This window comes from Tubulanus polymorphus, chromosome 9 (assembly GCF_964204645.1).
Source record: "Tubulanus polymorphus chromosome 9, tnTubPoly1.2, whole genome shotgun sequence".
NCBI lineage: Eukaryota > Metazoa > Nemertea > Palaeonemertea > Tubulaniformes > Tubulanidae > Tubulanus > Tubulanus polymorphus.
The window spans coordinates 2,799,917-2,815,558 of record NC_134033.1 but is presented as its reverse complement, the minus strand read 5'-3'; the positions used below and the strand labels follow the sequence as shown (position 1 = coordinate 2,815,558).

The 15,642-nt window shown below is 37.9% G+C and overlaps 1 protein-coding gene across 1 annotated transcript; it reads right to left on the bottom strand.

The window, feature by feature from the left end:
- Positions 1-4,677: 4,677 nt before the first annotated feature.
- LOC141911221 (uncharacterized) lies at positions 4,678-8,052 on the bottom strand. Its single transcript, XM_074802203.1, has 5 exons — positions 8,029-8,052; positions 7,894-7,947; positions 6,309-7,068; positions 5,937-6,077; positions 4,678-5,768 (listed from the first exon to the last, which is right to left on the bottom strand). The coding sequence occupies exons 1-5, from the start codon at positions 8,050-8,052 to the stop codon at positions 4,678-4,680; spliced, it is 2,070 nt and encodes a 689-aa protein (XP_074658304.1).
- Positions 8,053-15,642: the final 7,590 nt, after the last annotated feature.

Below are 15,642 nucleotides of genomic sequence, written 5' to 3'. Positions count from 1 at the left end.
ATAAATCTGTAATATTGAAATATATTTAGTTGTATCGGGTTTTCAAATTTATAGGAAATAGATTTTGATGTGCGTCCTGCCGAACCCGGGTAGTTCGGTGACTGCACGAGTCCACATTTATCTTTAGTAGTAACTGGGATACGGGATCCAAGATATCCAAAACTAACCGCTTTTTTCACTCCTAGACAATTACGACGTAGTTTAACAATTAGTGGTTCCTGCCTGAAACCGAACTCATGACCTGTGAAATCAACAGTGTTTAATACGAGACTGTTATTAAGAAAGTGATTACTCAAACTCAGAGACTGATCACACGACAATGACATCTTGAGAAAACATCGGTCAATTTGATATTCGTGTTCTGATAATATGTGAATATTTTTCAAGCGAAGGCGTCGATTTTCAGGTGTAATCACGAGACAGTGTGACGTCATATTGATCTGACGTTCTTCTTCCTGTAGAACATAACCATCACAATCAGTAGGAGCAAATTTAAGATATGAGCTACCAACTGTTAACTGATTGTTATAGTAATAAGCGTATGCTACTACAGTAACCGGTCCACCTGATGTAATCAGGCTGACGACAGATCGACCGTAGTATGAACCAGGACAATACGGACCATAGCGTCTAGCTGTGAAATTACTACCATCAAATATATAAAAACCAGCTCGATCACAGTTTTCTGATAGCACTGATAGTTTCAACTGTTGTGATTCATAGATGTTCACTTTCCAGTTTAGTTGTAATGTAGTTACACGATACAATGTATTCTTTGATCTCGGGAACAAGTGACCAGCTGTTATTGGTGTCACGCCTGCATCATTCTGAAATATAAGAGAATTGATTACAACATTGAACGTTTACTATCAATTTTTACGTTTACAATCCTCCCTCCCCCCATAATAAAATGTTTGTCCCTGTTCCCTCTCTGGGGATAGTGTGTGTCGTTCTTGCTTGATATATATACATATATATATATATATATATATATATATATATATATATATATATATATATATATATATATATATATATATATATATATATACTGCGAAATGCCATACTTTTAGTCATTCTTGAAAATAGTTTTTAGCATAAAACCGAAAATTCGAGGTTTTGAATAGATTTAGATAGTTTTGATGTTTTAAAATCTTTATCGATCCTGTGATTGTGGGACTCATATTTCATTCGTCTCTCGCGATTTATTGCGTTGTTTTATCACGTTGAACAATACAACAATTTCAAATACCCTATTACAATGATTCTATTACACGAACCCAATTTACAAATCATTGTTATAAACTTACCCATATCCTTGGCTTGTTGACGTAGACGTCTGATATTGTCATTGATTTCACTTCGAATTCTATTTTCATATTCGATCTTAAAAAATCCGATGTCGTCAAAACGCACAGAATGACGAGAAATCCGTCTGATTTTACACTCAGAGATTTAAGATGGTTAAAACTGAGTAAAATATCAGTTTTCACAATACGTAACCCTTCCTGTTTATATACACCAACGACACCTGGTGACGAGACTAGATCACGTGTCCAGTTGAAGACGACGTACTGCAGAACATCGACAGTGATAGACCGGCAGTATAAGTGTTTAGACTGAGTTACTATATGTGGTATTCCATCAATTGTAGTGAGCAGTCCTGATTTATAATAGACTTGAATTAACGGGTTAGAGATGTTCCAATCTGATAATTTGTAAATTTGCACGAGTAGCTTCGACTGAAAATATGGGTATCCTTTTGAAATAAATTCAATACGTGCTTTTTCAGTTTTAGTATAAAACGATGAAGGTGGATGTCCGGTTTGTTCTCGTATAAGAGCTATAGGTTCACTGGTGCCGTTCCATCCGTCGTAAATTTGAGGACGAGTTTTTATTGGATCCTCACCTGGTGCTAATCTGAAATCTATCTGTATAAACGTTAAATTCATTGCAAACCCGTCTTGCATCCCGATCCATTCTAACAACAATTTACATCGCCGGGTAGAAATCGTGAATTTATAACCTGTTTCAGTTGGTATTTTGTTAACTGCATGTTTTGAACATGTATGTAAGATCTTCAAGCGACTCTGTTCTTCATAACGATATATGATATAAACCCGACTACCTCGCGCTCCATCGACGTTACTCCTAAACAACAACGAAATCAAATCGTTACTGCGGATATCTAGTTGTTTTCTTCCGGTAGCGCAGATTTTGTTGTCGGACTCACCGACGAGTAGGTAGTTTTCGTTACAGAATATCGACGGCTCGATGTCGTAGTAAACTTGAACGAGAAAACTTCCCGGTAAAGAGCTGTTGACGAACCAACGACATTCGACGCCGCGCACTAACGACGGATAGTTCGGTGAAACGATGTAACCAGACGTAGAATCGACGGAGTATTGAGTGTTGTTACAAGATGAACTGACTGTAACAGACGCGGCTTCCTCGACAGAGTTTGCGCGATCAGCCCGCGTAAATATACAGTCTCCGCAAGCGATCAGTAAAACTACGAACAACGCTTTCATTCGCTGCATATTGAACACAATTCACGCTTCAAAACAAACACATCTCTAACTATTTCCAAGTTTGCGTGATATTTCTCACAAGAGTCGCTGCAAAGTAATGACGAATTCGCAAATATCAGAAGTTGACGAATTGATCCAGAGTCCAATTGTTTTGTAAAAAGATCTCCCATCAAACTGACGCCAGTTTCGTATTTGTGAAACTTTCATCTGTTCTCGGTTTCGCAGTAATTACCGCGGTTTCTAAATTTAGACGTGTTTCAATATATCGTGTTTATAATCGTGTGCAATTATTTCTCTAAAAATATTTACTGTCGCTCCCGAACTCCGTTCAGTTTGGGATAATATTCGATGACATTTTCTATCTATACCTCAAAATATTCTGCGTCTCTGTAAAACACTTCGTCAATATCTGTTCTGATAATTCACACTCTACAGTCAATATAATAACTGAGTTGAAGCTAAGTGAAGCGCGTGGATATCTGATTGTGGTGAGTAAGGTCTTGTTTGGTACGGATTGTTTTGAAGAAACAACAGCAACCAAGTAAGACGGGGATGACAGTTGTAGAATAGAAACAAAGAAATGTTAGGAATCTTTAGTTAGGAAACGGTTACAATAAACCCGGCGAGAATCTGACTCGCGCACTCTGATGCGGTCCGTTCTAAATTTGTCCCGTTCCGGACACGGACCCGTTTAGAACGGTCTAACTGGTTCCAAGTGTGAACGCGACGAAAGTCCAACCAATAATTAATGAGGGGAATTGATAATTCCGAAACTTATGATCATCATTTAAAAATGTTTGATTTGACTCAATCTATGTACATTACAGTCCGTTCAGCATTTTTAGTTGGGACACGGATCAGCAAATTCATCGAACTGAATTGTTTTTATTCCTCCTTCCTCTTTTTGGTACAATTTTTCAACAATAAAAAATTCTGTTATTCCTGTCCTGGTTTCAATCCACTAACTTATAGAAGTTATGTTCATCTTAATTTTCAATCTCATGGGATGCGAAAGCTAGTTCTTTTTTCATTTTTCCAATTATTTGAATCAACTTAATCACGATTTCCAATTATTTTCATTTTTTGCGGTCGTTATTTTTTTTTGTGTTGAATACTCTTATAATAAAACAAATTCATTTTTTTCCTGTTTGTCTCCCTCTGTTTTGGAACGCCTACACGTATGATGGCAAAAATGATGATCTGATATGTTCGGTCACCGATAGTTGGGGAAATGTTTGTGTGTCTAAATAATTATTATTGACAATAAGTTGGCGCCAGCGGTAGATTCAACTTTTAAGTATCTGATATAATTTGTTCTTCTGGTACGAAATTATCATCGGTTGATAATAGTTTTAATTCAGATATATTAAAGAACTTTAAAATATTGTATTATTTCAACACTGGTGTATATTCGGTCCGTGAAAAAGAACATATTTCAATATTCCCCAATCAACTGTGTTTATGCATTATGATGTTATATTTCTGAAGGGAGGTGCTTCGTCTCTCGTGGTAGAAACCGTTATATTGATAAATCTAACTAACAGCGTCCTCGCGAGAGACATGAATTCTTAATCATTTTCATCGAGTGACTTAAATCATCGTTAAACTCAATTCTTCTTCTTTCGGAACTTAATGACAATACTTCATAGATTTTTGAGGGTTGAATCGTAGATTACTATTTAGTAAAATAAACGCCTTCGAATTAGGGGAATTTTATATGCATGAAACCCTAAATTCTAGTTTCAAACGGATGATTCCCTCTCGCTCCAATCAAACCCGCTTATATTTACGCAAGAATCTTGGGGATATAGATGTTGAAGTATTAGATATTAAGTGTAAGCTTAATCCTTCACAGTTAGAAATAATTTTGAAGGTTTTTTACGAGTTAGTAATTCGGAAAACACGACTCCGGTAAAATTACTACCTATTCGAGAATGTTGTGAGTTAGATATAACAATAACCAAAATTTACGGTATTTATGATAATCGGGGTAATTATGCCCTGCTGTTAACTTATCTCATAGTATTCGTTCATCTAATGCGGTCACGTGACTCCAAACGAACTCAACCAAGTTTTAGGATTTCGAGTTTCAACCCCGATTTATAGATAGGCAAACATTATACGGGGACTCGTGTCAAACTATAGTTTATTTACTGGATGTCGTCAATCCTAGTCGTCGTTTATTGCGTTCACGAATAGATTTTATATCGATATTTAGTATTGTATAAAGAAGCGGATTCAGAGACGAGTTGATCGGTAAAAATAGAACGGCCAGCCAAGCGGCCACCTGGTTCGGTATCTCGACCGAAAATACGGCGCAAAACTGAACGATTATTATCGGTAGCCAGCAAAATAGATTACAAAGATTGATTACTAAACTCCTTCGCGCTAAAACCAGTTCGGTAGGATCGGCTCTACCCGAGCCCGACCTACTTCCAGATACGAGTCTATACATCTGGGCGTACGTCGTCATTATCGTAGCCAATATGGCCGCATTAAACAAGGCAAAAATAGCGAATGAATAGTGCCAGCCATTGACGTCGATCGTCAGTAAATTCATAGGCAAACAAACTCCGGTTGTACCGTAAAAATTGTCTCCGAAGTAAGACGACGATGACAGCGGTAGAATAGAAACTGTACTTATAACGAGCCAACAAATGCAGCAAAAACCGATAACGTATTTCGGAGTTATAATCGGACTTCTAGAAAACGGGTTGACGATATTTGAATATCTCTGACGCGTTAGAATTAAGAGAAAAGTCAAGGAACCTTCGCAGGAAACGGCGACAATAACCCTGGCGAGACGACATAATGAGCTATCCGTCCAGGTTTCAGAATTCAGATAATAAACGCCTTTGAACACGTGGTCAGCTCCTGCGATCAAAAACAAATAGACCGACATCAGAAAATCACAACCGGCAATATTTATGATGAGGATATCTGAAGATGTGTTACGTGTCCCGGATGATTCCATCCGCAAAGCTTGAACGCGAAATAAGATAACGATACTGTTAGCGAGAAAACTGAAAGATGCGATCATCCAGATGATAGCTCTCAGTACAGCGTTACCCATCAGGTCGGAGCAGGTCGAAAATTGATCAGCTTCGGGAAGACATCTGTCAACATTCGGCGCCATGCAGCAAAATTTGTAAGCATCCGAAGCGAGGTATTTCAATGATGTAAGATCGCCAAGAACGTTTCTTTGTACGGATATTACTTCATAATTGTTGACAAGGTCTAAAATTTCAAGTCGAACCAATCCAGAAAAAGCATAGCTAGAAATATAATGTATTTTGTTACTGCTGATATTTAACGACTGTAATGCGGATAAACCTTTAAACACATTTTCACCGAGAACCGATATAGAAAGTCCGTGAAGATCGAGAACAGTAAGTGACGTCATACCTCGGAAACTACCGTCTTCTAAATGTTGCAGCGGATTTCCGATAAGAAATAGTTGTTTTAAACCGATCAAACCTGCGAATGTATTAGCAGATAATGATGTTAATCGGTTGTGAGTTAGGTCTAATGTGTATAGATTGTTTAGATTAGAAAACGCGTTTGGAACGATGTAAGACAAATTATTGTCCGAAATATCGAGAAAACGAAGATAAATGAAAGAGTTGAACGTCGATTCGTTAAATACGACTCGGTTATTCGACAAAATCAAAACCCGAGTTGATTCTATAAAACGACCAGTAATATCTGATAAAAGAGCATTTTCACAATCGATGAAATGACCCCGGCAATTACAACGTTCAGGACACCTGACCTTACAGTATGTCTCGTCATCCGAGTTATGTTTACAATTTACGACGCCGTCGCAAACTTCAGATTGCGGAATACATCGATTTTCCTGGCCACATTTAAACATTCCCGGACACGACCAAGTCTCGCAGTTTCGTTCATCTTCTGAATTAGGACAATCGGATCGACCGTCACAAACGTGTCTGATCGGTATACAGTAAGATGCCGGACATTTTACAGTACCAGCCGCGCATTCGAAGTCATTACACGCGAGTATATGTTCAAGATTTCTACATACCGGGAAACCAATCGGCATCCTTTCTAAAATACACCTTTCGTGTCGGGAATAACAGCGAGGAGAATTGAACGAACATCTTTGTTCACCCGATTCCTTACACAGATCTGTGAAACGAGTCGTGCAGTTATTTTCATTATTACAGTAAACCTCGGGATTCACTGTCATATTAGTGACCAATTCGTCTTCTTCGAGACTTCCGCTACAATCCACGACACCATCCCGATACAACTGAGAACTAATACATTCACCGTCCGCGCACGAGAACCCCTGACAAAGTTCGCCAGTGCATCCGATCTCATCGGAACCGTCTTTACAGTTGGCAAGTCCGTCACATCGTTTATAACTATCGATGCATTGGTGATTGGAACAGCGATATTGCGTAGATAAACACGGTGGATGATAGCACGAGTTCTCATCCGAGCCATCGACGCAATCTCTCATAAAGTCACAGAAACCGCTAATCGATATAACCTGTCCATCGTTACAGCGGAACTGACTGTGTAAATTGATATCCGTACAATCGAGTTCATCTTCACCGTGTTGACAGTCGTGTCTGGTATCACATACGCGATGGTCGCTGATACATCTTTGATCGTTACATTCAAACTGCCACGATTTACAACCGCTTACAGAAGCTAACTCTTCACTAGTTACATTATAGGTACATAACACGGAATTTACTTTATCTTTCGTATCATCGAAAGGTTTCAATAACCATTTAACTGATTGAATATAAGTAATTTCATTTCTGGTCACCATTGGTTTGATAACTTTATATCCGTCGCGGTCCATCGTCAGTATAGCGCCATACTGATGTCTATATTGAAATTCGTTGATCAAATTTTTCAAGTCGCTTTCTGTATTTGAGGTGATTCTTACTATTTCGGCGCGGATGCTGTGACACATTTCTCTAGCACTACGAATATTTAAACCTCGATTGTTTTTCCAGTCGGTTTGTGTTTGATAACATTGTCCGTAAATAGTTACCCAACCTCTTGGACAGGTTGAATTAGTTAAAGGTACATCGGGAATCATTTGATCTATTGTTTTATTCAAGTCTGTATTTTTTGAATTGTTTTCGACGTTTATCGTTGAATTGTGTTTGTTTTTTATGTCGATTCTCTCAGATTCACAAATGAATGTCGTGTGCGTCTCCTCGATTTGACACGGGAATCGAATCCAGTTCGCCGATCCTCGTGGATTATTCAGTATCATCGCCGTACACGGCATATTGACGTCATTTATCGGTTGTTTTCTTAGCGGAGATATCAATCCTCGAATAACTTCTGGTATCGTTTCATTAATAACAGGTTTATACCACTCTGTGTAGCTCAATGGTTTACCGTCAGTCCACGTGTAATAACCATCATTCTGTTTCGTGAACAAAATGAAATATATCATTTCTTTAAATATCTTTCTATTTTAATTAATATTTGAATACATTAGTCTTACCTTCCATTTTAATCCAATCGTCATTATGAGCGCTTTTAATGTGTACGCCATTCGGAGAAGTTTTGTAGCGAATAATCTTTTGATGGAAATCATTTCCTGTTCTGAGTTGATACTGAGTAGATGTCCCGCGTACTTCTGTCTACAGTATATTTCAGCGTTCTCCCAATTCAGACGTTCATCTCTGATGAATTTGATGCAGGAAATTCCCGAATCCAGAAATCCTTGTTTACAGTAGAAATCATCGAAATGTTTAATCGGTAACGACTCGTGTAAATTGTATTGCAATTGAAATGTCGGAATTAAATTGTTTACTTCAAAACGCAAAGTGTTATCTTTCATACTGTGAAATATAAGTCCACGAACCGCGTTATTTTCACATATTTTAGTTTCATGTTGAGATTTAATAGTTTTGAAATATCCACCATTATGAAAAGTTTTATAATTCATTAGTTGTATTAGAATAATCGGAGCATTCGCTATATCGTTATTTGTTTCGCATGAAACTGATCCAATAGATTTGACAATAAATCTGTAATATTGAAATATATTTTGTTGTATTGGGTTTTCAAATTTATAGGAAATAGATTTTGATGTACTTCCTGCCGAACCCGGGTAGTTCGGTGACTGCACGAGTCCACATTTATCTTTAGTAGTAACTGGAAGACGAGATCCAAAAAATCCAAAACTATCTGATTTTTTCACTCCTAGACATTTACGACGTAGTTTAACTATAAGTGGTCCTTGCCAAAATCCAACCGCATAAACTTTGAAATCTACAGTGTTTAATACAAGACTGTTATTAAGAAACTGATTACTCAAACTCAGAAACTGGTCACATGACAATGACATCTTGAGAAAACATCGGTCAATTTGATATTCGTGTTCTGATAATATGTGAATATTTTTCAAGCGAAGGCGTCGATTTTCAGGTGTAATCACGAGACAGTGTGACGTCATATTGATCTGACGTTCTTCTTCCTGTAGAACATAACCATCACAATCAGTAGGAGCAAATCTTACGTATGTCCAGTCAGGACGATCTACTGTTAACTGATTGTTATAGTAATAAGCGTATGCTACTACAGTAATCGGTCCACCTGATGTAATCAGGCTGACGACAGATCGACCGTCGTATGAACCAGGACAATACGGACCATAGCGTCTAGCTGTGAAATTACTACCATCAAATATATAAAAACCAGCTCGATCACAGTTTTCTGATAGCACTGTTAGTTTCAACTGTTTTTCTTCATAGATGTTCACTTTCCATTTTAGTTGTAATGTAGTTACACGATACAATGTAATCTTTGATCTCGGGAACATTTGATGAACTGATATTGGGTTTGTGAGTAAATGCTGAAATATAAGAGAATTGATTACAGCATTAAACGTTTACAATACAACAATTTCAAACTCTGTACGACCTCGATATATTGATAATAGTTCAAAATGTAGCTATCGAAACTTAACTTAAATTCCTCCATTAATCATCATAATTACTCTGCGTAAACAACAAGTGCGTCCGAATATATTAAATTTGGGTCACACATAACGTTGTTATTCCAAGTTTCTCGGTAAAGTTTCACTGGTCAAAATAGCCATAAAAATATAGATAATTACATTGATTCTATTACACGAACCTAATCTAAATCACTGTAATAAACTTACCGATATCCTTGGCTTGTTGACGTAGACGTCTGATATTGTCATCGATTTCACTTCAAATTCTATTTTCAAATTCGATCTTGAAAAATCCGATGTCGTTAAAACGCACAGAATCACGAAAAATCCGTCTGATTTTACGCTTAGAGATTTAAGATGGTTAAAACTGAGTAAAATATCAGTTCTCACAATACGTAACCCTTCCTGTTTATATACACCAACGACACCTGGTGACGAGATGAGATCACGTGTCCAGTTGAAGACGACGTACTGCAGAACATCGACTGTGATAGACCAGCAGTATAAGTGTTTAGACTGAGTTACTATATGTGGAATTCCATCAATTGTAGTGAGCAGTCCTGATTTATTATATACTTGAATTAACGGGTTAGAGATGTTCCAATCTGATATTTGGTAAACTTGCACGAGTAACTGCGACTTAAAAAGTGGGTTTCTATTTGAAATAATTTCAATACGTGCTTTATTAGTTTTAGTATAAAACGATGAAGGTGGATGTCCGGTTTGTTCTCGTATAAGAGCTATAGGTTCACTGGTGCTGTTCCATCCGTCGTAAATTTGAGGACGAGTTTTCATCGGATCCTCACCTGGATATAATCTGAAATCTATCTGTATAAACGTTAAATTCATTGCAAACCTGTCTGGCATCCCGATCCATTCTAACAACAATTTACATCGGAGGGTAGAAATCATGAATTCATAACCTGTTTGAGTTGGTAATTCTTTCACTGCATGCTTGTGACATGTATGTAAGATTTTCAAGCGACTCTGTTCTTCAAAACGATATATGATATAAACCCGACTACCTCGCGCTCCATCGACGTTACTCCTAAACAACAACGAAATCAAATCGTTACTGCCGATATCAAGTTGTTTTCTTCCGGTAGCGCAGAGTTTGTTGTCGGACTCACCGACGAGAAGGTAGTTTTCGTTACAGAATATCGACGGCTCGATGTCGTAGTAAACTTGAACGAGAAAACTTCCCGGTAAAGAGCTGTTGACGAACCAACGACATTCAACACCGCGCACTAACGACGGATAGTTCGGTGAAACGATGTAACCAGACGTAGAATCGACGGAGTATTGAGTGTTGTTACAAGATGAATTGACTGTAACAGACGCGGCTTCCTCGACAGAGTTTGCGCGATCAGCCCGCGTAAATATACAGTCTCCGCAAGCGATCAGTAAAACTACGAACAACGCTTTCATTCGCTGCATATTGAACACAATTCACGCTTCAAAACAAACACATTTCTAACTATTTCCAAGTTTTCACGACCTTTCTCTAAAGAGTAGATGCAAAGTAATGACGAATTCGCAAATGACTGAAGTTGACGAATGGATCGAGTCCAATTATTTTGTTAAAAAAATCCGCCTATCAAACTGGCGCCAGTCTCGTATTTGTGAAACCTTCATCTTTCTGTTCTCGGTTTCGCTGTAATTACCGCGGTTTCTAAATTTAGACGTGCTTCAATATATCGTGTTTATAATCACGCGCAATTTTTTCACTCAAAATATATTCACCGTCGCTACCGAACTGCGTACCGAATGATATTTTCTCTATCTTTACTGCAAAATATTCCTCGGGTTCTGTTCAACTCAAATCGAACGTATTTCTTCTAATTTCAAAGACCGAGGACAATAACAGGACGCAGTATGAACTGGTTCGGTCATTTGCCGTTCAATGGACACGAGCACCACCGGCTGGAATAATAGCAGGATAGTACTTATTTCAACTTCAAATATCTTCTCGAATACATATCGAATGTATGACGTGGATGATCAGATATTCTACCAGTTCTCAGTAACATTTAGGGTTCGCTTTAAAAGCCGCATTAAATCCCTTTGAAAATCGAATTATCGCGAGCAAAATTTGTACAACAATACATAGATTTGTAGAGCAGTTTGTACCGCGTCGTGCTGTCGGTCACGGGCGATTCCTCGTCCTTGTGAGAATCGGCATCGACAGACGATCTCAGCAATCACGGTCGCTCCATGTCCGCAGAGAACGATATCGACACATCAACGAACGGCCAAACTCTTGGAAACGTCAGCTTTGACTTTCCGAATGAGTAAATCGCGCTTCACGTAACCAAGAAATTGAAAATCTATACTCAGATGCATATAAACGAAAATTCTAAATTATTGATTGTGTTTGGTAAACAGGACGGAATATTTCTTTTTGAAATATTGATTCCGATTAAAACGTCAATTTCTGTAGGGAGAGTTTTTCTTAACCAATATTGACCTAGTCGTGGCTTGCTTAACTATAATATGAATACAGTCAATCCCCGATATACAGCCCTCCCATTTACCGCTACCCCCGCCTACCCCCAAGATTTCTCGATGTACATCTCTATATACAGATACACGTACATAGTAAACTATAAAGAAGAACATTCGTGATTCATAAATTCTCGTTTGCCTTCGGCGTTCGGTGGATTACGGTGCCGAGTATGGGATATAGTTCCGCTCGTATTGATTCTGACGAATCACTCTTACACACACACGCTCACACTACATCAGTGAATACATTCATAAATTAATAAGTCGTCATCTATGTAATCGTCTATGGGGCCGTGCATAAAGTACGTACGTCCGTAGGGGGGGGGGGTTCTTAAAATCCGTACAAAAGCGTACAGGGGGAGGGGAGGGGTCAGCTAAAAACGTACATACTTTCCAAGGGGGGAGGGTTAATATTAATAGTAAGTACTTTGTGCACGAAACATAATGTGAATTTCACAAATATCCCCGTTTGCCGACGATCCTAAGTGTGTCTAGTGACAATAAAATGAATATATTACTTGAAGTTTGTTGGATTATTTTTTCACATTCGACTGTTTGGGGTTCGATCATAAGCCGTAGCTGTCGCTAATTGCTCATTTAAACATCCACTATTGTTTCAACATTGGTACTCTTTATTAGATCCTACGATAATGGCCGCTACGAAATATGACCAGTTTATGGAGGCATACAAAGCCGCATATTCTGACATTTTACAATTGTTTTTTAATAAACTGTCTTGAAGATAAATCTGTTGAAATGATAGATACATCTGTTCATAATTATATTCAATAGGTAGTAGAATAAAACAAACAATAGTTTATTTTTATTGTGATCATTATTTTAATATTAACATCTATGTCTGCGGGTAAACCTGTCTTCCTTTTATGTACAGCAAACACTGCCTTAATTGCGAAACCGGTCTCCCTGGGTTTGTTGCATTCGATATATTATATTTGGATCGCGGGAATTCCCCACTTTCAGTCTTTCATTTTGTCGCCATGGAAGATCGTTGATCAACGTCAGCAGGAACTCTGTTGAATCAGGGTGGATTTTGCCTTCTTTAAACCATTATTCCTGAAAATTCTGTTTTACTGGGGGGGTTACCCCTAAAAGTATGTACGCAAGAGGGGTTATAAAAAACATACAATGAGCGTACAAGGGGGGAGGGGGGTTAAAAATACCCGGAAGTCAAGCGTACGTACTTTATGCACGGTCCCTATTCCTGATCAGTAAACTGGTCAGTAAAGGGCTCGCCGAGCACCTTAAATCCACACCTTAAGCAAATACTATTGCATTTAACAAACAATCTACAATTAATCTAATGGCTACGAAAAAAAACTATTTCATATGAACTGTTTAGATAAAGTAGTGATAAAAAAACTGAATGGACCATAGGCCCAAAGGTCACCGTTAATATCTGTCCTTTGTTCTTTAGATTCATTACTAGAGTTTGGTGCGCGACCATGAACATTAAAACGATTCGTTTAAAAGCTCTTTAATTGCTACTGAAGTTTTCTTAATCTACTTCTTTTGTTGACGTTTATATCTCGTTCTAATTGATTTCATATCGATCGTCAGTATTGTATAAAGAAGCGGATTCAGAGACGAGTTGATCGGTAAAAATAGAACGGCCAGCCAAGCGGCCACCTGGTTCGGTATCTCGACCGAAAATACGGCGCAAAACTGAACGATTATTATCGGTAGCCAGCAAAATAAATTACAAAGATTGATTACTAAACTCCTTCGAGCTAAAACCAGTTCGGTAGGATCGGCTCTTCCCGAACCCGACCTACTTCCAGATACGAGTCTATACATCTGAGCGTACGTCGTCATTATCGTAGCCAATATGGCCGCATTGAACAAGGCAAAAATAGCGAAGGAATAGAGCCAGCCATTGACGTCGATCGTCAGTAAATTCATAGGCAAACAAACTCCGGTTGTACCGTAAAAATTGTCTCCGAAGTAAGACGACGATGACAGCGGTAGAATAGAAACTGTGCTTATAACGACCCAACAAATGCAGCAAATACCGATAACGTATTTCGGAGTTATAATCGGACTTCTAGAACACGGGTCGACGATATTTGAATATCTCTGACGCGTTAGAATTAAGAGAAAAGTAGTAAAGTAGCCTCTATTTATCATCTTGATGACTAGAATTCATAAATATAAATAGCAGTATTTCCTGCTTGGCTACTATTACTACTACTGCTGTTGCTGCAGGTGCTTAGACAGTTCTAACAAGTTACAGACAATGGACATTTGATTAATTGAATGTATCGCATATTTCCTATGATGATATCATCTTAATTCATTTTATTTGATAAATCGATTGCAAATAGTTCTATGATCCGTGTTCGATTTCAGTGACAATTCGAGTTATAGACAATGTAAATGTAATTAACAGATTGTCTTGCAAAGTGATTTTTCAGTTAATTCAATTTTGAAAGGATTTAATTCACTGTATAGAAATATCATTTTAACGAGGACTGTTAGAGAATATCTGATATTATATCTACTTCATATATTAGTTAGGTTTCTAAAGTTAAAATATTAACAGGGTCAGTCCGGTATTTTGTAGCCAGTGGTTCTCGTGTCCATTGAACCGCATTATGACAAACTCAGTTCATATTATGTCATGTTATTGTCTTCGGTCTTTGAAATCAATGAATACGTTTCGATTTGAATTGAACCAGTTTGGATTAATTCTTAAAACACGTTGAATTCACTATACACGCGCATATATGTCCGGTCCTTACGTGAGTTTAGGTTAGTAGAAAGGGAGATCTATAAGTTTTTTTTCACTAATTTAAAGACTAATTTGGGAAGTTGCCGAGGGATGTTTTCGACAGTTCACATCTCGTGGATAACTTTGTCTAATTGACTCCCTGTCTCTGGGATCTCACTCGGACATCCAACCTAAACTTAAAATTGATTCTTCCAGTCAGAACTGAAATATGAAATTGTTGTTTTTCAGATCAGCCATTCCTCACTCAGGACCTGATTGCTGCCAATACCCCGAAGCTGAGTAAACCGACGCGTGAACTCCAGACATTTTTGAGATAATCCATGATGCTCCGCACAGAAATTGGTGGTGAGTAGATTTGTAGGATTTTTATACTGGCTATAACAGATTACAATGTGCATGTATCGAGGCAAATTAAAATTTATAATTGAGATCAATACTTTTTTTCAGATAAGCTCTACTTCTCACATGATCTAATTGCTGTCAATGTTTGCTGACTAAACCTACAAGGCCGGACAGATATTAGTGCTGTAGCTCGGATGTCACATCTTCCAAGGAAACGATAACAGATTGAAATCCATGCAGTTCCACACATGAATCGGTGAGCGGACATTTTAATTTCAAATCTAAATGTCAAACTTAAGTTAGGCCGGATTCAAGCTGATTCAAGTCTCATTAAACACTTAAGTTGCTTTTTCAGAGAAGATCTTCCTGTGCAGGATCTGATTGTTGACTAAACCGAGAAATAAAGTTTCCAGATTCCAGAACTTCCTCACTTCATCAGGACCTGATTGCATCAAGTGTGTGCTGACTAAACCAACCTGGTATGATAGAGAACTCCTGTGAGCTGAATGATAATCTAAAAACTGCTCACATAAATCGGTGAGTAGAAATTATAAATT